The 24752-nt window shown below is 42.5% G+C and overlaps 1 protein-coding gene across 4 annotated transcripts in view; it reads right to left on the bottom strand.

Annotated features, from left to right (window-relative positions):
* Nucleotides 1-18877, bottom strand: part of HELLS (helicase, lymphoid specific) — a 58242-nt gene extending 39365 nt beyond the window's left edge. The window contains exons 1-6 of one of the 4 annotated variants that reach the window (XM_054435486.2): nt 18358-18877; nt 17812-17933; nt 9992-10114; nt 6023-6079; nt 1232-1268; nt 1083-1147 (exon numbers count right to left, since the gene is read on the bottom strand). In XM_054435486.2, coding sequence (XP_054291461.1) covers nt 1083-1147; nt 1232-1268; nt 6023-6079; nt 9992-10114; nt 17812-17933; nt 18358-18388 — 435 coding nt within the window. In that variant the 5' untranslated portion in view covers nt 18389-18877. Of the gene's footprint in view, nt 1-1082; nt 1148-1231; nt 1269-6022; nt 6080-6994; nt 7016-9991; nt 10115-17811; nt 17934-18357 lie in introns of those variants that run through there. The other 3 variants (XM_054435489.2, XM_054435488.2, XM_063670002.1) reach the window with 3 other exon arrangements.
* Between the last annotated feature and the right edge of the window lie 5875 nt (nt 18878-24752).

Genomic DNA, 24752 nt, shown 5'->3' with positions numbered 1-24752 from the left:
GGCACATGCCTGTAATCCCAGCTACTCGGGAGGCTGAGGCAGGAGAATCGCTTGAACCTGGGAGGTGGAGGATGCGGTGAGCCTAGATTGTGCCATTGCACTCCAGCCTGGGCAACAAGAGTAAATCTCCGTCTCATCAAAAAAAAAAAAGAAAACCAACAAAAAGCTGGGCACACTGGCTCACACCTGTACTCTTGGCAATTTGGGAGGCTGAAGCAAAAAGATCATTTGAACCCAGGAGTTCAAGAGCAACCTAGGCAACATATGACATCTCGTCGCTATAAAAAATTTAAAAATTAGCCAGCTGTGCATGGTGTCACACACCTGTAGTCCCAGCTACTCAGGGGGCTGAGGTAGGAGGATCACTTGAGCCCATGAGGTCGAGGCTGCAGTGAGCCATGATTGTGCCACTGCACTCCAGCTGAAGTCACAGAGTGATACTCTGTCTCAAAAAAAGAAAACAAGAAAAAAAAGAAGGAAGCTAGAAAGGAAGGAAATGAAAGAAAGAAAAGAAAACCAGAACAACCTAAAGGTATAAGCCTATTTGCCACTTAAGTGAGGATGGGCGCGATGGCTCACGCCTGTAATCTGGCATTTTAGGAGACCGAGGCGGGCAGATCACCTTAAGTCAGGAGTTCAAGACCAGCCTGGCCAACATGGTGAAATCCCATCTCTACTGAAAATACAAAAATTAGCCAGGCATGGTGGTTGGCACCTGTTATCCCAGCTACTTGGGAGGCTGAGACAGGAGAATCGCTTGAACCCACGAGGCGGAGGTTGCAGTGAGCAGATATAGTGACACTGCAAGGCAGCATGGACCACAGAGCTCCATCTCAAAAAAAAAAAAAAAAAAAGTCTATGAAGGTCAGATGACATTAGTTTCAGATTAGTCTCAAGTCTACTGTAGGTTGGTAGATAGCTTCAAACATTTTGGCAGCTTCACCTATAAATGATATATAATATTAAATTCAAAACATATTTGATGTGATATTGAATATTCAATCCTTACAGATTTAAGGTGGTTTAAAACCTACATTTCACTCAACATCAAATGTTAGGTGCCCTCTCCCTTTTATTTTTACCTCTTTTGACATGACCTCTGAAATATTGTATGATTCATCTTCTCTTCCTCTTTTTTTCCTCATAACTATAAAAAAAAATTTTATTTTTGACAGCAATTAAAATAGAAACATAAACACATATTCTTCAAAACTAGAATAAGGATATTTACCTGGCTTCTCTTCACTTGCATCAATTGAATTTTTATCCTACAAAACAAGGATTCGGAATATTGATTTTACTAAGGACCTTTATAGTATTATACGTCAAAAGGCACTGATTAACTTGAGAAAAAATATGTTTCCTGCAATTGAGCCACATCCACAATTTTTCACTATTATACTTACCTACATGTAATATTTTTCTGTATTTCCCTACTATAACTTGTTCATAATCTCTGCTTTTTCCCAAGGGCTCTACTTCTGTCCATTTTTTGCCATTTAGAAGAGAAATTTCAAAATTAAACATAGTTGGCATTTCATTTGTTTGTTTTTTGGAGACGGAGTTTCACTCTTGTAGCCCAGGATAGTGTGCACTGGTACAATCTCGGCTCACTGCAACCTCCGCCTGCCAGGTTCAAGAGATTCCCCTCCTTCAGCCTCCAGAGTAGCTGGGATTACAGGCACCCGCCACCACGCCCAGCTAATTTTTGTATTTTTAGTAGAGATGGGGTTTCACCATGTTGGCCAGGCTAGTCTTGAATTCCTGACCTCAGGTGATCCACCCGCCTAGGCCTCCCAAAGTGCTGGGATTACAGGCGTTGAGCCACTGCGCCCAGCCCATAGTTGGCATTTTTATTTAGAAATACCATGTACATCTTGGCCGGGTGCGGTGGCTCAAGCCTGTAATCCCAGCACTTTGGGAGGCCGAGGCGGGCAGATCATGAGGTCAGGAGATCGCGACCATCCTGGCTAACATGGTGAAACCCCGTCTCTACTAAAAATACAAAAAATTAGCCAGGCGTGGTGGCGGGCGCCTGTAGTCCCAGCTACTCGGGAGGCTGAGGCAGGAGAATGGCGTGAACCCCGGAGGCGGAGCTTGCAGTGAGCCGAGATCACACCACTGCACTGCAGCCTGGGCGACAGAGCCATGTACATCTTTATACATTACGCTGAAAATATTCAATAGGTAGGGTATTGAAGGAATATTCATTGTGAATGAAATTCATACATTAAATATAACCCAAAGCAGAAATAAAAGAGAATACTAATGGAAAATTATTAGTGAGGAAGGTAAGGGAAATGAGATGTTAAGAAACAGTTTCTGGCCAGGTGCAGTGGCTCACACCTATAATCCCAGCACTTTAGGAGGACTAGGTAGTAGGACTGCTTGAAGCCAGGAGTGCAAGACCAGCTTGTGCGACAAAGCAAGATCCCCACCTCTATAAAAAATGTAAAAATTAGTTGAGCATGGTGGTGTGCACCTGTAGTCTCAGCTACTCAGGAGGCTGAGGTGGCAAGATGGCTTGACCCCAGGAGTTCAAAGCTATAGTGAGCTACTATGGTGCTACTGGACTCTATCCTGGGCTACTGAGACATCACCTCTAAAAAAATTTTTTAAGTTTCAAAATAAGAGTTGGGAAAGTATATCAAGAATAGGTGAACAACATGCATGATAAAATGACAAAAAAAAATGTAATGAATTTTTAAATTAAGTTACAAAGTCTGAAGATTAAACAAGAAAATACCGAAAAAGGACTGGACTGGTGCGATTAGAGTAGGCAGAATAGTTGACACCTTTACGGAAAAAGCAGAGGGGAAAAAAATCAAAACCCTGGTATAAAAAGTTAGGTGGAATAAAGTGAAGGATATATTAAATTAACAGGTTAAAGAGCAGGGAATAAATGACTAAGCCAGTAAAATTGTCATATAAATAAAAACATGTTCTTCAAAACCCCTAGGTAAGGCCAGTTGTGCTAGCTCACGCCTGTAATCCCAGCACTTTCGGAGGCCAAGGTGTGGGGGATAGCTTAAGCCCAGGAGTTCGAGACCAGCCTGGGCAACATAGTGAAGCTCTGTCTCTATGAAAATAAAAATCTGAAAAGCCCTATAAGTCTCTGAAATTAGCAAGTGAGTCAAGGATCAGAGGGTTTGTTTTTTTTTTTTTTTTTTTTTTTTGAGACAGAGTCTTGCTCTGTCACCCAGGCTGGAGTCCAGTAGCATGATCTCAGCTCACGGCAACCTCGGCCTCCCGGGTTCAAGCAATTCTCCTGTGTCAGCCTCCTGAGTAGCTGGGATTACAGGTACCCACCATCACGCCTGGCTAATTTTTGTATTTTTAGTAGAGACTGGGTTTCACCATGTTGGCCAGGTTGGTCTCCAGCTCTTGACCTCAGGTGATTGGCCCACCTTGGCCTCCCAAAGTGCTGGGATTGCAGCCACCATGCCTAGCCCATTTTTATTTTTATTTTTTTAATACTCTCTCTCAGTAGACTCAGTATTACCAGTTTTATTTATTTATTTATTTAGGAACAGAGTCTCCCTCTGTGGCCCAGACTAGAGTGTGGTGACGCAATCTTGGCCCACTGCAACCTCTGCGTACCGTGGTTCAAGTGATACTCGTGCCTCAGCCTCCCAAGTAGCTGGGACTACAGGCACACACCACCATGCCCAGCTAATTTTTTGTATTTTTAGCAGAGACAGGGTCTCATCATGTTGACCAGGCTGGTCTCGAACTCCTGGCCTCAAGGAATCCATCTGCCTCAGCCTCCCAAAGTGTTGGGATTATAGGCGTGAGCCACTACACCTAGCAGTATTACCAGTTTTAAATAATGGGTTTTGTTGCAAAATAGTCTGCGAAATACTTTATCAGGCATTTTAACATCACCATTAACTAGTCTAAGAATCAAATAACTGGACTTAATCTCAGCACTTTGGGTGGCCGAGGCGAGTGGATCGCAAGATCAGGAGTTCAAGACCAGTCTGGCCAAGATGGTGAAACCCTGTCTGTACCAAAAATACAAAAATTAGCCAGGTGTGCTGGCGGGTGGGCTTGTAATCCCAGCTACTTGGGAGGCTGAGGCAGAGAATTGCTTCAACCCGGGAGACAGAGGTTGCGGTGAGCCGAAATCACGCCACTGCATTCCAGCCTGGGTGACAGAGCGAGACTCCGTCTCAAAATAAATAAATAAATAAATAAAAGGCAGTCTAGCACAGAAGCTAAGTAGAAACTCTTAAACTAATCCTGGGTTCAAATCCATAATTTTCAGCAAATTAGAGTCAGCTCTCATTATCTGCAGTACTTGTGGTTCGATAAAATCACTACGACTATTGACTTATTATTGCCCCTAGGAAAAATACAAGCTTGGGTCTCTGACTCTGGTTATGACATTTTCAACCAAACGATACACAACCCTGTTTTGTGTTTCTGTTTTTAAAGATATCTTATTTAATATATATGTTGATTAATACTGAACTCAGGGCCAGCTGGGTGTGGTGGCTCTCGTCTGTAATCCTAGCACTTTGGGAGGCCGAGGCGGGCGAATCATGAGGTCAGGAATTCGAAACCAGCCCGCCCAATATGGTGAAACCCTGTCTCTACTAAAAATACAAAAATTAGCCAGGCATGGTGGCGCGCACCTGTAGTCCCAGCTACTCGGGAGGCTAAGGCAGAAGAATTGCTTGAACCCAGGAGGTGGAGGTAGCAGTGAGCTAAGATTGCACCACTGCACTCCAGCCTGGGCAACAGAGCAAGACTGTCTCCAAAAAATAAAATAAAATAAAATAAAATAAAATAAATATCAAACTCAGGGCCAACAGCACTGTACCTCATGCCTAAACGAAGCTTACCCAAGACACACTTTCTCCATATGGCACAGCTTTTTTGTACTTAGAAACACTAGACAGCACTTTGGTACAATAGTTGGGGGCCATTTTAACAGCAAAATCACCAGGAAAAAGCACAAAAAAATGCAAAAATTATGGTGCTAAATAAAGACCATGAAAAGGATATATGCTTGACATACATATGGTAGCTGAAAACAAAGCACAGCAACCCATGTTTGAGCTGAGCTTGGAACATATGTATTGGAAGACTAAAATTCTTTGCTGCTCTGAACATAAGCATATCCAAAAATGACCATGACGGTGTCAGGAATCTTGACTCTGGGGTTACAAATAAATTTAAGTGAGTAGGCGAATTCACAAATATAGAATCCTTGAATATGATTGTTCTTTATCTCCTTGCATCAGCCTATTTATGTAAAATGGGGTGAAAAAGTACCTCTACCTAACAGGAACTGTTGTGAGAGTAAGAGAAAACAGGCTGGGCGTGGTGGCTCACGCCTGTAATCTGAGCACTTTGGGAGGCCGAGGTGGGCAGATCACGAGGTCAGGAGATGGAGACCATCGTGGCTAACACAGTGAAACTCTGTCTCTACTAAAAATACAAAAAACTAGCCAGGCATGGTGGCGGGCGCCTATAGTCCCAGCTACTCGGGAGGCTGAGGCAGGAGAATGGCGTGAACCCGGGAGACAGAGCTTGCAGTGAGCCGAGATTGCACCACTGCACTCCAGCCTGGGTGACAGAGCGAGACCCCGTCTCAAAAAAAAAAAAAATAGAGTAAGAGAAGACACACTAGCACACCTGACACACAGTATGTACTCAATAAATTATTTCTCTTTTCACTAGCACAACTTCATTACAGGTTTCAAAGAAGATGGCTACTTATAAAATGCCTTGAAGTTTAAATTTGCAGATTCTTTCCAATTAAGAAAGTCAAATTTTGCCAACGTCCAAAATAATCCATAGAATAAGAAACTAAAGTGGATCATACTTTGGCTCTTTCTCCATTTCTTAAATAGTGAGGAACAGATTTTACATGTTTCTGCATTGCTTGTAACAAAGTTAGGTTTATCACTAAAGAAAGTTAAAATTAAACAGATGATCAAAAAAGTCAGAAGAATACAAAAGTATTTCTTCAATATTTAAATGACATAAAAAATATTCTGGCTGGCTATATTACCTTTTTAACTTTTAAAGACTCCTTTTTTCTCTCCAATTTTTCTTTCTTCTTCTGTTCCTGTAAGATAATGTTTTCTTATGTCACAAGTGGGAAGTGCAACATTAAAAAAAAAACGCATATCAATTCTCAAATAACTTATGTTTACAATGAGAAACTAAGGTCTATCATAATTAAAAAACAGGTAGGAACTTGTACTTCAAGCCTTTATGGACTAATGGGACAGATTTAGCCTCCTGCCTTAAACAACTAAAATCCAGATAAAATTTATTAAACAATGGTTTTCAGACAACATGCAGTAACGGACTGTAAACACTGACAAAAGGGAAACAAGGTTAATCTTCTGACTGCCCAGCTTACTGCCTGATACAATTTTAAAGTACAAATAATGGAGAAAAGTCCAAATAGAGCCCAACAGTCTCTTTGTGTTGAAGAGACAGAATCCAAAACTTAAGAGCAGTAGCATTCCCAGGGTCAAGTACCATAGAGGACAAAGCTGCACAAACGCAGCTGTTATCTCTCTCTCAGGCTGAGTACTGGTAAGTGCATGGTAACCAAGGCCAGGAGAAGAGTCACCAGAAAGAAGCAGGTGGAACCTCTCATGTTCCAAGGGGTCAGGCATAATAAGGTATACCTCACATTCTCTCAGCCAAAGTAGAAAGTCCTCTTAATATAAACGGCATCAAGTAGAGTGCTCAGAAAAGGGATCAACTTATTCCTAGACTAAAGGCTATTCTAGACATACTCTTACAAATTTTTAAAAGACACCAAAAATTCAAACCATTTCCAAGAGGTGATGAAAGGGGTAGATGCTGTGTAACTCATTAAGTTGAATATTTGTTTTTCCATTTGTTTTACTTTACCATAAAAAAGTAATAAAAGGGTTTCAAACAAAGGAAAAAGGAAATTGGACAAATACAGCAAAATTTAAATTGATAATTTTTAAATGTGGGTGATGGGGACACCGGGACTTACTGTATTCTCTCAATTTGCACAAGTTTTTAAATCTTCATAACAGTCTAGTGGAAAGACAAACAATAAATACAATAAATGATGTATATCAGATGAAAAGTGCAATGGGAAGAACAGAACAAGGTAAAGAGAATCAGGTGTGTTAGCAACTTTCTTAAAATTGTGAGGGCAGGTCTCATCTAGAAACCATTTAAGTCAAGGCTTGAAGATGAAGTTAAGCCATGCAGTTATTTAGAGGAAGAAGGTTCCAGGCATAAAATAGCAAGGGCAAAAGCCCAAGACAGGAAACACATCTGGAGACAGGTCTGAAAGGTAATGGGATTGAGGGAGGCAGTCAAATTGCTTACAGACATACAGACATTATCAGGACTTTCACTTTTCAGAAACAACATAAGCTAGGAGACAGTGAAACATCTTTAAAGTACTCCAAGAAATAAAGTACTAAAGAAAAAAAATTCTTTACCCAGTAAAAATGTATTTCAAAAATGAAGGTAAGTGAAGACATTCAGACATATGAAAGCTAAAAGAACCCATCACCAACAGAAAATGCAAATGAATCTATAATAACAGAAAACAGATCAATTGGCTATCTGTGGATAGAACATGGGGTAGGGATGGGCGAGAAGAATTATAAATAAGCAGAAAGAATTCTTTGGAATCAGTGAGTATGTCCACTATCATGATTGTCACGTCTTCACAAGTATATCCATATATCAAAACTTAGGGAATTGTACATTTTAAATATGTGCAGTTTAGTGTATGTCAATTACACCCCAATAACGACATTTCTTAATGGAATCCTTCTCAGGAATAAAAAAATAACGTACAGAAAAACATGACATGAATGAATCTCAAAAATACACTGAGCAAAAGTAACAGGACAAAGAGTGCAAATGTGCAAGAATATTGAGAAAAAAACAAACTCAGTTTCTCCCTACACTCTCAACAATCAACACAAAAGACTTCTGTGACCCAATGTGTGGGGGTTTTCCCTATACACCAAACAAGCATTTCTGCAGTGACACCAGCTGAGTATCCTCTACTGTAATTCAATTCTGACACTATCTATGGGGTGAAAGCACCATACCCCATAGGTTGAGGGTTCAGTCCCCAAGACTTTTAACTACCAGTTCCAGATGCCAATCGCAAGGCCCAAGTCGCCTTACCTGTGCTTCTTACTGAATAGCTATAAATCAGGGTTCCCACAAGCCCCTCTTTGGGTTTGACTAATTTGCTAGAGGAGGTTACAGAACTCAAGGAAACACTAAAGTTTATTGGTTTATTATAAAGAATATGACAGTCCAGGCGCAGTGGCTCACCCCTGTAATCCCAGCACTTTGGGAGGCCAGGGTAAGCAGATCACTTGAGCCCAGGAGTTCCAGACAAGCCTCGGCAACATGGCAAAACTGTCTCTACAAAAAATACAAAAATAAGACAGACATAATGGCGTGCTCCTGTAGTCCCAGCTACTCGGGAGGCCGAGGTGGGAGGGCTGCTTGAACCCAGGAGTCAGAGGTTGCAGTGAGCTGAGATGGTGCACTGCACTCCAGCCTGGGCAACAGAGTAAGACTCTGTCTCCAAGAAGAAAAAAGAAAGAAAGAAAGATTACAACATATTCAGAGGAACACCAGAGGAAGAGATGTATAGAACAAGGTATGGGGAAAGAAGCACAGAGCTTCCGTGCCTTTTCTGGATGTGCCACCCTCTCCAGGAACCTCCGTGTGTTCAGCTATCCAGAAGTTCTCCAAACCCTGTCCCCTTTTGGGTTGTTTTTTTACGTATTTATTTTTGAGGCAGGGTCTCACTCTGTCATCCAGGCTGGAGTCCAGTGGTGCAATCTCAGCTCACTGCAACCTCCGCCTCCTGGGTTCAAGCGATCCTCCTGCCTCAGCCTCCCAAGTAGCTGGGCTTACAGGCACACACCACCATGACCGGCTAATTTTTATATTTTTGGTAGAGACGGGTTTTCACTATGTTACTCAGGCTGGTGTCGAACTCCTGGGCTCAAGTGATCTGTCTGCCTTGGCCTCCCAAAGTGCTGGGATTACAGGCGTGAGCCACTGCACCCAGCCTGTTTTGTTTTATTTTTGAGACAGGGTCTTGCTCTGCTACCCAGGCTAGAATGCAGTGGTGCCATCAAAGTTCATTGCAGCCTCGATCTCCTTGGCTCAAGCCATCCTCCTGCCTCAGCCTCCCAAGTAGCTGGGACTAGAGGCACATGCCACCTTACCTAGCTAATTTTTCTATTAGAGATAGGGTTTTGCCATGTTACCCAGCCTGGTCTCAAACTTCTGGGCTCAAGCAATCCACCCACCTAGGCTTCCCAAAGTGCTGGGATTACAGATGTGAGCCACACCCAGCCCTTTTGGGTTTTTAATGAAGACTTCATAACACAGACATGTTGATTCAATCATGACCACTGGTGAACAAGTTAACTTTCAGTCTCTTTTCTTTTCCTCAAGGTTGAGGGTGAGGCTAAATCCCAACCCTCTAATCCAGGTTTTGTCTTTCTTAGGCTCCCATCCTGAAGCTACCTAAGGGCTGCTAGCCATTGATCATTAGCATTAAAAAAAAAAAAACAAAAAAAAAAACAAAAAAAAAAACCCTCTATTACTTTGAAGATTCCAAGGATTTCAAGAGTTGTAGACCAGGAAATGGTGATGAAGACCAACTATTTACTCACTAGCACAATACCATGATTTCATTTATACAGTTTTCTAGGAAAAAACAATACTGGTCTATAGTGACAGAAAGCAAATCAGTGGTTGCTGGACACCAGCCATGGGGATCACTGCCAGCACAAGACAATTTTTTGGAGTTCATGGAAGTGCACTGTATCTTGATTGTGCTGGTGGTTACACAGATCTATATATTTACTAGTCAAACTCAGCAAACTGTACACTTAAAATCTGTCCATTTTACTGTATATAATGTACACTTCAATAAAGCTATTTTTAAATTTTTTTAAGCTTTCACTTATAGTCAGTTACATATACATACCTCTAACTGTTGCTGTTCCATTTTCGTCAATAAAAATTTGGAGTAGATATTGCTTTTTTCAAGCAAATGTTGAAGTCTACGGTACCGAATTTCTGTTGACTCTCTATCCCAAGACATGCGAGCCTATCCAAAGAGAAAATTTCCATAATTATGAACACTTTCTGACATACATTAATTTTTTTGGCATAAAGTTTAATAAAAATGGCTAAAATAACATTTTTTAAACCAAACACTTTTTCAAACCAAAAACTGGAACAAATAACTGTAAAAAAAAATAGTTTCTGGGTTTAACAGGCAATCTGATAGAGGCAGTTCGTATATCAAAATATTATAATTTCAAACATTGAATACATGGTTTCTGGCACTACTGAGTTGGAAGGTCCATTTAAAAAACCATTGAAGGTCAGGTGCGGTGGCTCACACCTGTAATCCCAGCACTTTGGGAGGCCAAAGCAGGCAGATCACCTGAGGTCGGGAGTTCGAGAACAGCCAGACCAACATGGAGAAACTCCGCCTCTACTAAAAATACAAAATTAGCTAGGCGTGTTGGTGCATGCCTGTAATCCCAGCTACTTGGGAGGCTGAGGCAGGAGAATCGCTTGAACCCGGGAGAGGCAGAGGCTGCAGTGAGCCGAGATCATGCCACTGCACTCCAAACAAGAGCAAAACTCCGTATCAAAAAAAAAAAAAAAAAAAAAAAATTGGGGCCGGGCACGGTGGCTCACGCCTGTAATTCCAGCACTTTGGGAGGCTGAGGAGGGTGGATCACCTGAGGTCAGGAGTTTGAGACCATCCTGGCCAAAATGGTGAAACCCCATCTCTACTAAAAATATAAAAATTAGCTGGACACGGTGGCGCATGCCTGTAGTCCCAGCTACTCAGGAGGCTGAGGCAGGAGAATTGCTTAAACCCAGGAAGCGGAGGTTGCAGTGAGCTGAGATGGCACCACTGCACTCCAGCCTGGGTGACAGAATGAGAGTCTGTCTGGGAAAAAAAAAAAGGTATGTGTAATTTGCTAAAACATTGATGTTGTGGTTCCGTGTTATTATATTACCTTGTTATGTACAGATAAGGAAAATTTTTCATTAATTTTGCACTTGACCCTCATAAGAAGTGATTGCCTAGGTGACACTAGAAAATTCTAAGACAAGTTTTCAGAGTCTCTCCCTATTTGAGATTAATAAACAAGTTTATTTGGATAGAACATTTTAGAAAAATACTACCAACACGATTCATCCTAACAATCAAAACAGACATCTAGCCAAGATTAACACCCCCACCCCGTTTTTTAAGGCAGGGTCTCACGCTGTAAATGGTGCAATTGTGGTTTACTGCAGCCTCGAAATCCCGGGCTTAAACCACCCTCCCACCTCAGCCTCCCAAGTAGCTGGGACTCTAGGCAGATGCCACCATGCCCTATTAATTTTTTGTATTTTTTTTTTTTTGTAAAGACAGGGTTTCACCATATTGCTAAGGCAGGTCTCCAACTCCTAAACTCAAGAGATTCGTCTGCCTTGTCCTCCCAAAGTACTGGGATTACAGGTATGTGCCACCATGCCCAACCAAGATTACCAATTCTGTAACATGAATCCAGCCTAGTAAATCAACAAACATATAACAATTATATAAACTATATAAATTATGTAACTGGTAGAAGACAGAAAGTCTGATTTATACTACAGATGAGACATTAGTGTAACATCTGAAAACAAGTATTAAAGACATACATAGCAGTAAACTGTACAGTACTATCTAAATCCTGAAAAATTCTACGAATTAAATTGGAGAAGTCAGATTTCAGGAAAAAGATGACATCTGAGGGGTCTGAAGGATGGATAAATGAGAGCAGAAAAACTCAAGTTTTGTCAATTACTGTAGAAGTTCCTGCATTAAGCAACACTGGCCTCAGCAACAGCACTAAAAATCACACTTAAGTTAACTTTAGAATTAAAAAGACTTTTATAGATTAGATAGTAGATATCTTTCATTTTATACAGTCTAGACAAACTCTTGACTTAAAGAGTCTAGTGGCAGATTTTTTAGTATTTTGTTTTCTCAACTAAACCAATTCCTCTACTTTTCAACAAGGATTAGTGAAAACACAAAGTCAACCAATAAAATCTAACTGCCCCTTTCCCCAGTAATTGGTGGTTTCAACTTAAGAGGAAAGTAATTGAGCGTTGTTTACAGCGTGTTTGAAATGGGGGATATGAGGCCGGGCGCGGTGGCTCACGCCTGTAATCCCAGCACTTTGGGAGGCTGAGGCGGGCGGATCCCGAGGTCAGGAGATTGAGACCGTCCTGGCTAACACAGTGAAACCCCGTCTCTACTAAAAATACAAAAAATTAGCCGTGTGTGGTTGCAGGCGCCTGTAGTCCCAGCTACTTGGGAGGCTGAGGCAGGAGAATGGCGTGAACCTGGAAGGCGGAGCTTGCAGTGAGCCGAGATCGCACCACTGCACTCCAGCCTGGGCAACGGAGCGAGACTCCATCTCAAAAAAAAAAAAAGAAAAGAAATGGGGGTATGAATTCATTTTTATACTCTAAATAATGCCCTAGCACTTGGGTAGTTTTGCTGCTCCAGTTTGTCAATATCTCTAAGATATCATTTTACATTGCCTTATATTTTCCTAGCTATTACATCATCACTATAGCTTTCTTTCAAAATATATTTTTTTCTTTTTTGAGATGGAGTCTCGCTCTGTTGCCCAGGCTGGAGTGCAGTGGCACAATCTTGGCTCGCCTCTGCCTCCGCCTCCGCCTCCCGGGTTCAAGCAATTCTCTGCCTCAGCCTCCCCAGTATAGCTGGGATTAGAGGCGCCTGCCACCACGCCCCACTAATTTTTGTATTTTTAGTAGAGACGGGGTTTCACCATCTTGGCCAGGCTGCTCTTGAACTGACCTCGTGGTCCACCTGCCTCGGCCTCCCAAAATGCTGGGATTACAGGCGTGAGCCACCGCACCCGGCCTCAAAATATATTTCTATTATATCAGTGACAACAGTAAGATTCTACGAATGGACCTAACAAAGTAATACATACTCATTACAGAAAAACTAAATGTCAAAAAATATATAAATCACCCATAATCCCACCTACACAGATAATTCTTAACATCTTGAACTCAATTTTCAGTTCTTTTAGGACAGCATTTATTTTACTATTACCAATATACTACTGTGGTTACAATACGCAATCAGTGAGGTGAATATGAAAACAGGGAGATGAAAATTATTTACACAATATATGGATTCTTAAATTTTTAACTTTTAAAATTTAAGTTCAGTTAAAATAACGTGGGTTTAACTTAGATACAGTTGATACCTTCAATCCTGTACAGAATTAGCACTTTTCTTTTTTCTGAGACAGGGTCTCGCTCTATCACCCAGGCTGGAGTGCAGTGGTGAGATCTCGGCTCAATGCAACCTGCGCCTCCCAGGCTCAAGCTAGGATCCTCCTGTGTCACCCTCTTGAGTAGCTAGGACTATAGGCACGTGCCACCATGCCGGCTAGTTTTTTAATTTTTTGTAGAGATGGGGTTTCACTCTGTTACCCAGGCTGGTCTTTGTTTTCTCAACTAAACCAATTCCTCTACTTTTCAACAACGATTAATGAAAACACAATCCTTGAGCCCCTGGGCTCAAGCGATCCGCCCCGCCTCAGCCTCCCAAAGTGCTGGGATTACAGGCGTGAGCCACCGCGCCTGGCCAGCACATATTTTTAAAACAACTAAATACAGCCAGGCATGGCTCACGCCTGTAATCCCGGCACTTTGGGAGGTCGAGGAAGGCAGATCATGACTTCAGGAGTTCGAGACTAGGCTGGCCAATATGTTGAAACCCCGTCTCTACTAAAAATACAAAAAAAATTAGCCGGGCGTCGTGGCACGTGCCTGTAGTCCTAGCTACTTGGGAGGCTGAGGCAGAAGAATCGCTTAAACCCGGCAGGTGAAGGTTGCAGTGAGCCAATATCACGCCAGTGCACTCCAGCCTGGGTGACAGAGGGAGCCTCCGTCTCAAAACAAACAAACAAGCAAAAAAAACCTAAATACTTGCCTGGTGGTCCTGGAAAAATTTTTCTTAAAAAAAAAAAAAAAAAATCAGCTGGGCATGGTGGCTAATGCCTGTAATCCCAGCACTTTAGGAGGTCAAGACGGGCGGATCACCTGAGGTCGCGAGTTCGAGACCAGCCTGACCAACATGGAGAAACCCCATCTCTACTAAAAATACAAAATTAGCCAGGCTTGGCGGCACATGCCTGTAATCCCAACTACTCAGGAGGCTGAGGCAGGAGAATTGCTTGAACCCCGGAGGCAGAGGTTGCAGTGAGCCAAGACTGCGCCATTGCACTCTAGCCTGGGCAACAAGAGTGAAACTCTGTCTCAAAAACAAAACAAAAAATCACTAAAGCTTTAAGGTGCCATCATGGAAAAAATAATATACAATTAATATTAAAATAATACCATGTAAGTGGTTAATCCTTAAACCTGGTCTTCTGTATTTCAAATCTTCCTATCACTGTTTTTTCTTTATTTATCAATTTCATTATTATATTATGGTAAATTGCAACTCCATCTATTGAAAGCACTGAGTGCCTGGCAGGAAACAACTCTGGGTAACTACAGTACGGAGTATGCCAATGGACACCGAGGGCAGAAATTCCTCATTATCTACCCCATTATCTCTCCCAACACCAATCCCAGATTTTTTATTGGGGGGTGGGAGGAGTTCTATTTTAGCCTACACATATTATGATCCTTTTACCTCTCCAAGAAATCTCCTGACTCCAACTTTTGCCCCTCCTCCACTTCACAGGCATTATCAGTACTCAAATCTCCTAGACTAACAATGACTTCTTTTAAAGGGAAATACATGTGAAAAGTCAAAGAAAATAACTGTAGCCAATGAATGTCAAAGTCATTTTCTAGGTTCCTCACAAACCTTAGGATCTCCTAAAGCCAAATGCTTCTCATTAAGGAACTTAAGCTAGCTCTTCCTCTGTTAAGTACTTCTAAATACATGCCCACACAGACTGTATTCTCCCAAAAGAAAAGGAATCTCTACCTTTGCATAGTGAATTGTTTGGCCTCCAAAGACATGTTTATTAATCTCAAGTAGGTAGAGACTCTGAAAACTCTTCTTAGAATTTTCTAGTGTCATCTAGGCAATCACTTTTTATGAGGGTCACGTGCAAAAAATAATCAAAAACTTTCCTTATCTGTACATAACAAGACAATGTAATACGAAACCACAACACTAATATTTTAGCAAATTACACACTTATATTAAGATTGAAAACGGCTACATACTTTTTTTTTGAGACGGAATCTTGCTCTGTCACCCAGGCTGGAGTGCAGTGATGCCATCTCGGCTCACTGCAACCTCCGCCTCCTGGGTTCAAGCAATTCTCCTGCCTCAGCCTCCCGAGTAGTTGGGACTGCAGGTATGCGCCACCACATCTGGCTAATTTTTGTATTTTTAGTAGAGACGGGGTTTCACCATGTTGGCCAAGCTGGTCTCGAACTCCTGACCTCAGGTGATCCACCCGCCTCGGCCTCCCAAAGTGCTGGGATTACAAGCATGAGCCACCACACCAGGCCATGAAAACAGCTATATACTTTTTTAATGGAAGGATTAAAAATTACTCTTTAGGTTCTATGATGCATAATTATTAAATTTAGGACTAACTGCAAAATGTTTGTTCATAAGCTTAAAAATGTCATTAAAAGTAGCAGGTCATTTGACCTCAGCAAATATATAAAATACTACATATTTGACTTATCTTTTTTAAATGTAAAGTGTTTCTTCCCTTGAATGAATAACGTCTTCTGAAAATATACTGTTGTCATATCTCAGGCATATCTTTCTTTACATGCTATTTCCCTACCCAACACTCATCATGGGTATATGAAGAAACAAGATAAAACTGAAGATACATTATTCAAGACAAAATTATCACATCCCTCTTAGACCTCTTCAGTTGATTCCATTCTGGGCACTTGCCCCAGAATTTATACTTTATAATTCACCTGGTTACATAGCTAATAAGTATATTTAGTATATGTATATAATCTTGTATATTATAAAATACCATTTTATCATCGTTAGCTATTCAATAAGCATTTACTGATTGCCTACTATGTGCCAGGTGCAAAGCCTACAAAAACAAAAACAGCAAGTGATGCACCCTCAAGAAACAAAGTGAGAAAGAATCAAAAAGTAGTATGAAGTATTTATCATTACTTATTTAGTCATGGTAAATTCTGTGTAATAAAGTACTATGAAAATTCAAAGAATGAGAAAAGGTGGTTCAGGTCAGACCTCTCAATTGTATTAATTCACATCTACCCTGAAGCAAAAAGTATTGATGTTACTTAAAGAAAATTTGTTAATATACTACCTTAACTGGTTATAGTCAACCAGAGATCATCAGTAATAACAGAAGGAGTATTACTGGAGTGAAAGTATAGCATGGTAGTTAAAAAATGTGCATTCTAGAACCACATGGCCTACACTGGAATGTTAGCTCTGCCATTTACTAACTGTGGCACCCAAACAACCTCTATGTGCCTCAGTTTCCTCATCTGTAAAATAAGATGACTAATAAAACCTATTTGGTTGTGTAGTTCAATAACAGCAATTGTTTGTACTAGCAATTAAACTAGTAAGTTTAATAGCAGTTAATAGTAATAATGAACATCTACTTTACAGAATAGTTGAGGATTCAATGAGTAAATACATATAAAGCATTCAAAACAATGCATGACTCCTAATAAATGTTCATGAAGTATTAACAATGCTGACAAAAAAATTATTGTTGACATAACATAATAGGGAACCAACGGCCTCATTACTCGTTTTTGGAGTGCATTATTTTCCAACTTAAGTAGTTTCATAATCATGAGTTAATTCACTATTATTAAGGACAGAAATTCTGCAGGCAGCCTGAGTTGAAATTTGACTTCAACACTTACTATGTGCCCTTCTCCCTCAGTTTCTTCATTTGTAAATGAAGATAACAAAAAATAACCTATATCATAATATCGGTAGAGTTTAATAAATTAATAAAGCACAAGAAAACCACGTATTAGGCAGTACTTAAGAGTCAACTATCATTCTTTTTCTTGCTTATGAATCAAGCAGCAGGGTGGGGCTTTAGAATAAACAAGAATTTTTCAGGTTAAAAACTGTTTTTAGTAACTTACAAAATGCTCTCTACAAGAAAACTACAGCAACTTGTCACTGAAAAAGTACAGCACATTTTTAGCTAAAGAATCTTATGCAGCAATACACAGGCCATGAAACCAAAAGGAAAACAAATAGCAAGTTGATCACTTAGGTGGAAAACAGCACTACACTAAAAGGAAATCATTAGACTTGGATTCCAGCCCAGCCTTTAATTGATGCTAACTTCTCCTGCCCTCAGTCTAGTACATTACTTCTGCAGGTTTTAGCGATTCCTGTTTGCCATCAGACATACATTTAAGGTAATTTTTACAGGAAATAAGGATGACAAACGAAAAAACTCACTATCGACTTTGAAAGACTTTTCATAGCTAAACAAGCAATCTGAAATGCTCATTTAAAAGTGATAGGACTACCAAAACTACATCTCACAGAAACACACCATTCAAAGCACGTGCGAAAGGATTCTCAAAGGCAATATCTGTAAACATACAAAAAGGACAAGTAATAAAGCTGTTTTCTTTCAAGTTTATGAAAAAGCCCACTAAATAGGAAAGCAAAGAACACAAACCACACCTCCGGGTTAAAGCCGAGGTTACCACAGGCTTTCACGACGACGAACCTGATGCCTAAATTACCTTTTCCAGCATCTTCCGCTCTCTCTCTAGTCCAGCAGCTTCAAGCTGTTCTTCCTCTTCTAGCATGGCCGGGGTAATCACGGCAGTGTCCAGTTGTTCAACCATTGCTGGAGCCTCCGAGCCTGACGGGGGAGAAAGCTTTCAAATTGCAGTTTTAAAAAAATTACTAACTACTCAACTCCAACAAGAAACAGCCTTTCTCCCACCCGAGATGCACTGAAGCAAAAGCTGAAGACCCAGGGGACGCCAGCATCACCTCTCAAAAGACACCGTAAATCTTCACAACGTCTACAAGTTACCTGAACCACAGTTTACAATTCGGGATGCTCGGGAAAATGCAGTTGCCTATGTGAAATCTTCACCGGCATGCTAATACGTGGGATTTCGGGGTGTCCTCCACTCACCGTTGCAGTTTCCCAACCCTCTTTTCCTCCTCAGTCCCTGCCCGGGGTCGGCTCCCTCCCCCAAACTGCGCCGCAGCCTCCATGCTTGCCCACCTCAGCCCCGCAGGCTGCCACCCGCGCCCGAAAGATTTTCCTCACTCACCGCCGCTGCCCGCGGGCCGTTCCGCTGGCATGCCTGGACACTCACCCGGGAACCGGGTCCCCTCCACTCAGAGCCTGCAATGCCGCGAGCTAACTCCTCACAGCCGCTGCCGGCCCAGCCTTCTAGCCAAATCCCCCGCCAGGGAAAAAAGCGCGCTTCTCCTTCGCGGGAAAATCCTGTCATCTCGCGATACCTTACATTCCCCGCCCGCTGCGCGAGATTTGGCGCAGCTTGCGGTTTTCGTCAGGAGCGACCTGTGGTAACCGTAACCCTTTACCCGGACCTCTGTCAGGAGGAAACTGGGTCCCGCTGCTGAACTCAGCCTATAACTATCCTGTGAGATTGGGCGAGGTGGCCGATAGTGGAGGACCCAGTTTCCTCGCATATCTGATTCCGAACTACGCAATTAAAGTTTGGTAGTGCTGTTAATACTTTGCAAGACGCCTTCCCACGCTGGCTGCTGTGATTGAGCACCCCCTAGCCCATGATCCTGTAGGTAGAGACGTCTGCGTATCTGCACGAGGATGTCAGAAACAGAAACATTTTTATAGGACCAGCCTCGCCGCACCCGCTGCGCGCGGCTCACATCTTGAGTGAAAAATCCCCCAAAATGACAAAGAGGAGGGATTTTTTTGTGGGTGGGACGGGAGAGAGAAGGAACAGGAAATTAAGATTATGACTGGGTTAAAGAAAGCTGTTTAGGATAAGGGCAAGCTGAAAGCAGTGATGGACCAAGCGGAGTGGCCAGCAGAAGGAAGATTCAGGAAATCAAACAGGATTCATTCATTCGAGTGGGCAGTGAAGGAAGGAGCGGAGCTTTTCTTGTCCCTGGTTTTCACTTCAGCTTTCAATTCCTCCTTTTCTTGTTTGCATTCCTTTTCGACTATTTCCTTTGTCTCCCTCTCCAGGGCTCCCTTTCCCACCTCCAATTTCTTAAGATGTATGGCATTAAATATACCTGCCATGTAACCACCCGTTTCCTTCATTTTGACTCCCACAACTTGTATGATTGTGTCTATACAAAATTTAAGAGTTTACAAGCCGGGTGCGGTGACTCACGCCTGTAATCCCAGCACTTTCGGAGCCCAAGGCGGGTGGATCACGAGGTCAGGAGTTCAAGACCAGCCTGGCCAAGATGGTGAAACCCTGTCTCTACTAAAAATACAAAACAGCCGGGCACGGTGGCAGGCGCCTGTAGTCCCAGCTACTCGGGAGGCTGAGGCAGGAGAATCGCTTGAACCCGGGCGGCAGAGGTTGCAGTGAGCAGAGATCGCGCCATTGCACTCCATCCTGGGCAACAGGGAGAGACTCCGTCTCATAAAAAATAGAAACGAAACCTAGTCTCTATATTTTATTTTATTAAGATAAGGTCTCACTCTGTCGTCCAGGCAGGAGTGCAATGGCACGATCTCTGCTCACTGCAGTCTCCACCTCCTGGGCTCAGTTGATCCTCCCACCTCAGCCTAGCAAGTAGCTGAGACTACAGGTGCGCGCCACCACGCCGGGACATTTTAGTGGTGGACATTAGCCCACACCAGGCTAATTTTTGTTGGTTTGGGGGTTTTGTGTGTTTTTGTTTTTTGGTAGAGACGGTTTTTCGCCGTGTTATCCAGACTGGTCTCGAACTCCTAGGTTCAAGGGATCCTCCCACCTCGGCCTCCGGAAGTGCTGAGAGTGCAGGCGTGACACATTGTGCCTGGCCCCTACAAACATTTCCAAAATTAGCCAGCTGTGGTGGCACGTGCCTGTGGTCCTAGTACTTGGGAGGCTGAGGTGGGAGAATCACTTGAGCCCAGGTGGTCGAGGCTGCAGTGAGCCGAGATTGTAACACTGCGCTCCAGCCTGGGTGATAGAGCAACACTTTGTCTCAAAAAAAAAAAAAAAAAAAAAACCATGGGAATAAAGGAAAATCTTGAGTTGCTTCAAGGGAAATTCTAGGAACCTAGCTAGCCCTGACAAGTAAATAAGCAACTTGATAAGGAAGAAGGTAATGGTAGCCTAAAACAATAGCCCAGGAAGTTAGATTCAGGAGATGTTTGGTTCCTTTATAAAAACTAAAGATAATATCTTAACACATGTCTCTGAGTTGTTTTTTAGAAACCCCAAGCCCCACCAAACACATGTGCTGGCACTCTGTTGCCTCATTTGTTCTAAATTTATTCCTAGGGGCCTGGAGGAGGTCACACACACAAGCAGAGCTAGCATTCTTTTCTGCTGATCCCAAATTTTTATTTTTTAATTTTTAAAAATTGAGATGGAGTCTCATTATATTGCCTAGGCTGGTCTCAAACTCCTGGGCTCAAGCCATCCTCCCACTCAGCCTCCCAAGTCAAAGGGAAAGAAATTTTGGGATTATGGGCACACTCTACCACACCCAGCTCCCCAAATTTTTAGACAAAGCTTCACCTCCTGAACCAACTGCAAATCAGAAAACCTTTTAATCCATCTATGACCTACCTTTTAATCCATCTTTTGACCTACCTACCCTTTGAGATGGCGGTCAAAACAATACATAGACTCCATGTATTAATCGATGACTTTGCCTGTAATTTCTGCTTTCTTGAAATTTATCCCTGCCTTTAAAAATCCTTACCTGCAAGCCATCAGGGAGTTTGGGTCTTAAGCATGAGCTGCCCCAATTCCTACAGCTGCAAAAGCTCCTTGTGGAAGTCTTGTCTTCCTGAGCCAGGCAAGTGGGCCACAGTTCAGTTCTATAACAGTACCTTACGATAAATGGTACAATTTGAAGCCCTCCAATCAGACCCTGCCAAGCCAACATTCCTAAATCTTTTCCCTTGCTCTCTGATCCCTTCAAATTTGCCCTAGACCTGGCCGGGCACGGTGGCTCACGCCTGTAATCCCAGTACTTTGGGAGGCCGAGGCGGGTGGATCATGAGGTCAGATTGAGACCATCCTGGCTAACGTGGTGAAACCCTGTCTCTACTAAAAAATACAAAAAATTAGCCGGGCGTGGTGGCACGCGCCTGTAGTCCCAGCTACTCGAGAGGCTGAGGCAGGAGAATGGCGTGAACCTGGGAGGCGTAGCTTGCAGTGAGCCAAGATCGCGCCACTGCACTTCAGCCTGGGCGACAGAGCGAGACTTGGTCTCAAAAACAAAAAAATTGCCCTAGACCCTAAATCAGGGAGACAGACTTGAGCCCACTCCTGTCTCCTTGCTGACCACTTGCAATAAAGCCTTTCTTTTGTCAAAGGCAGGTGCCATAGTTATTGGCTTTAGTGTGTAACGGGCAGTGAGCCCATTTGCTTGATAACATTTTTACTCCTAGTTCATTCAATATGATTTCGAGATAAAATGTAGCCTCTATTAATAGCTACTCTTAAATCCTATCTCCTAATCTAAAACATAGCTGTCAGTTTCATTCTACTTAAGATTTGTTTTTTGTTTTGAGACAGGGTCTTGCTCTGTTGCCCAGGCTAGAGTGCAGTGGCACAATCATAGCTCACTGCAACCTCAAATTCCTGGGCTCAAGTGATGCTCCCACATCAGCCTCCTGAGCAGCTAAGTCTACAGGTGCATACCACTACACCCAGCTAATTTTTAAAAATTTTCTGTAGAGACAGGGTTTTGCTATGTTGCTCAGGCTGGTCTTGAACTCCTGGGCTCAAGGGTACCTCCCACCTTAACCTCCCAGAGTATGAAATTACAGGCATGCCAGAGCATAAGCCACTTTACCCACCACCCTCACTCTACTTAAGGTTTTTGGGGCCGGGTGCAGTGGCTCATGCCTGTAATCCCAGCACTTTGGGAGGCCGAGGTGGGTGGATCATGAGGTCAAGAGATCGAGACCATCCTGGCCAACATGATGAAGCCCATTTCTACTAAAAACACAAAAATTAGCTGGGTGTGGTGGTGCACACCTGTAATCTCAGCTACTAGGGTAGCTGAGGCAGGAGAATCACTTGAACCTGGAAGGCGGAGGTTGTAGTGAGCGAAGATCATGCCACTGCACTCCAGCCTGGCGACAGAGCGAGACTCCATCTCAAAAAAAAAAAAAAAAAAAAGATTTTTGACCTTTACCAACCTATCCTCCAAAATTTCTTTCCCTTTGACTTTTGAAACACTTTTTATGGGGTTTTTCCCTAATGTACTGAAAAATCTTTCCTTGTTCCTTCTTTTGAATTCTGACATGGTTTGGCTGTGTCCCCACCCAAATCTCATCTTGAATTGCAGCTTCCATAATTCCCACATGTTGTGGGAGGGACCCGGTGGGAGATAATTGAATCATGGCGGCAGTTTCCCCCATACTGTTCTTGTGGTAGTGAATAAGTCTCACGAGATCAAGATGAGATGGTTTTATAAGGGGAAACCCCTTTCGCTTGGTCCTCATTCTGTCTCTTGCCTGCCACCAAGTAAGACATGCTTTTCGTCTTCTGCCTTCTGCCATGATTGTGAGGCCTTCCCAGCCACGTGGAACTGTAAGTCCATTAAGCCTCTTTTTCTTTATAAATTACCCAGTCTTGGGTATGTCTTTATCAGCAGCATGAAAATGGACTAATACAAATTCAACTGTGGCCCACCTCCCCAAATCTTTCCTCCATTCATTGTTTTTCTCTAGAAACTTTGTTCCTTGGACCTTCTGCTCCATGGGCAAGAGAGACAATTTGTCCAAATACACGAAATGGAGCTCAAGAAAATCTCATCTGATTCTCAAAGAACACACATCTCAACTGACATCTGGCCCCACAATTGGTAATAAAAGTGCATTGGTGCATTTCCTGGCACGTCCTTGCCATTATACAAACCCTCCCTTCAAAGTGGCTGTGAACACGCTTGTTCATTCACTTTTATTTAAGGGTCTACATTTATTTTGTTTTTTCTTTGTTTTTTTAATGCCTCCTGGTTAGAAAGAATGAATAACACCTACTATTGATTGCCTAACAGGGTTACTATAGTCAATAATAACTTAATTGTATATTTTTAAATAACTTAAGGAGTATAATTGGATGGTTTGTAACTCAAAGGATAAATGCTTAAGGGGATGGATACCCCATTTTCCATGATGTGCTTATTTCACAGTGTATGCCTATATCAAAACATCTCATGTACCCCATAAACATATACACCTACTGCGTACCCACAAAAATTAAAAATTAAATTAAAATGCCTCCTGGATACCAGGAACTATCACAGGAGCTGTACAGCAATGAACCAGACAGACTACATCCCTGTTGATATGGAACTTACATTCCAGGAGTTGGGGTGAAAAGGGGGAAATTGCGAAATATTAGAATAGGGTGGCATGAGAGTGACTGGATAGTTATTTTAGATTGGGTAATTGGGTGTCTGAAGAAGTGATAGGCACTTTTTTTTTTTTTTTTTTTGGTGGGATGAAGTTTCGCTCTTGTTGCCCAGGCTGGAGTGCAATGGCGTGATCTTGACTCACCGCAACCTCCGCCTCCCGGGTTCAAGCAATTCTCCTGTCTCAGCCTCCCGAGTAGCTGCGATTACAAGCATATGCCACCAAGCCTGGCTAATTTTGTATTTTTAGTAGAAATGGGGTTTCTCCATGTTGGTGAGGCTGGTCTCAAACTCCCAACCTCAGGTGATCCGCCCCCCTCGGCCTCCCAAAGTGCTGGGATTACAGGCATGAGCCACCACATCCAGCCGAAGTGATAGGCACTTTAAGCAGAGAACCAAATGCCAAGAAGCTAGCCAGCCTGGGGGAAGAGCAATCCAAGCAGAAACGTGTACAGAGAGTAAAGCAGGAATACACTTGGGCATGTTTGAGTATCAGAGAGAAGGCCAGTATGACTGAAGCCAAATTGGCAAGGGGGAATGGCACAAAAAGTCAGAGGCAGACCCTCCAGATGAGGCACTGGGGATTTTCTTCTAAGTATGATGTTACAACAAGTCATTTTTCCCTACCCACACAAAATGTCTTCCTCTTATAGAATCCTTTTCATATTAATGGGCATAACCATCCATCCAATCATAGAAGTCAAAACAAAAGAAAATCCCGGCTCCCTATAGTACATGGCCCCACTTCTGGCCTACCTCACAAAGGAAACAATAGCTACAAGACAGAATTCCCCGTTCAGCTTACCAACATCAAATTTACAAACCCATCTGCATCCTGCATACCTTTCTCACTCTCTCATCTTGTGCTCTGGATCCAACTCCCTGCTGGCTATTCAGAAATTATTTTAGATTAGAAATCATTATTCCCTCTTTTTAAAAGATAAAATCTCACTCTGTCACCCAGGCTGGAGTGCAGTGGTACCATCATAGCTCACTGTAACCTTTAATTCCTGAACTCAAGGAATCCTCCCACCTTAGGCTCCAAGTAGCTGGGATTACAGGTGCAAGCCACTGCACCCAGCTGGAACCTCCTATTTCCCTACCAACTATTATCAGTTCTCTCTTCCCCTTTAAA

This window comes from Pongo pygmaeus, chromosome 8, assembly GCF_028885625.2.
Source record: "Pongo pygmaeus isolate AG05252 chromosome 8, NHGRI_mPonPyg2-v2.0_pri, whole genome shotgun sequence".
Taxonomy (NCBI): Eukaryota; Metazoa; Chordata; class Mammalia; order Primates; family Hominidae; genus Pongo; species Pongo pygmaeus.
The sequence above is the reverse complement of the archived record's forward strand: the minus strand, read 5'-3'. Positions and strand labels throughout refer to the sequence as shown.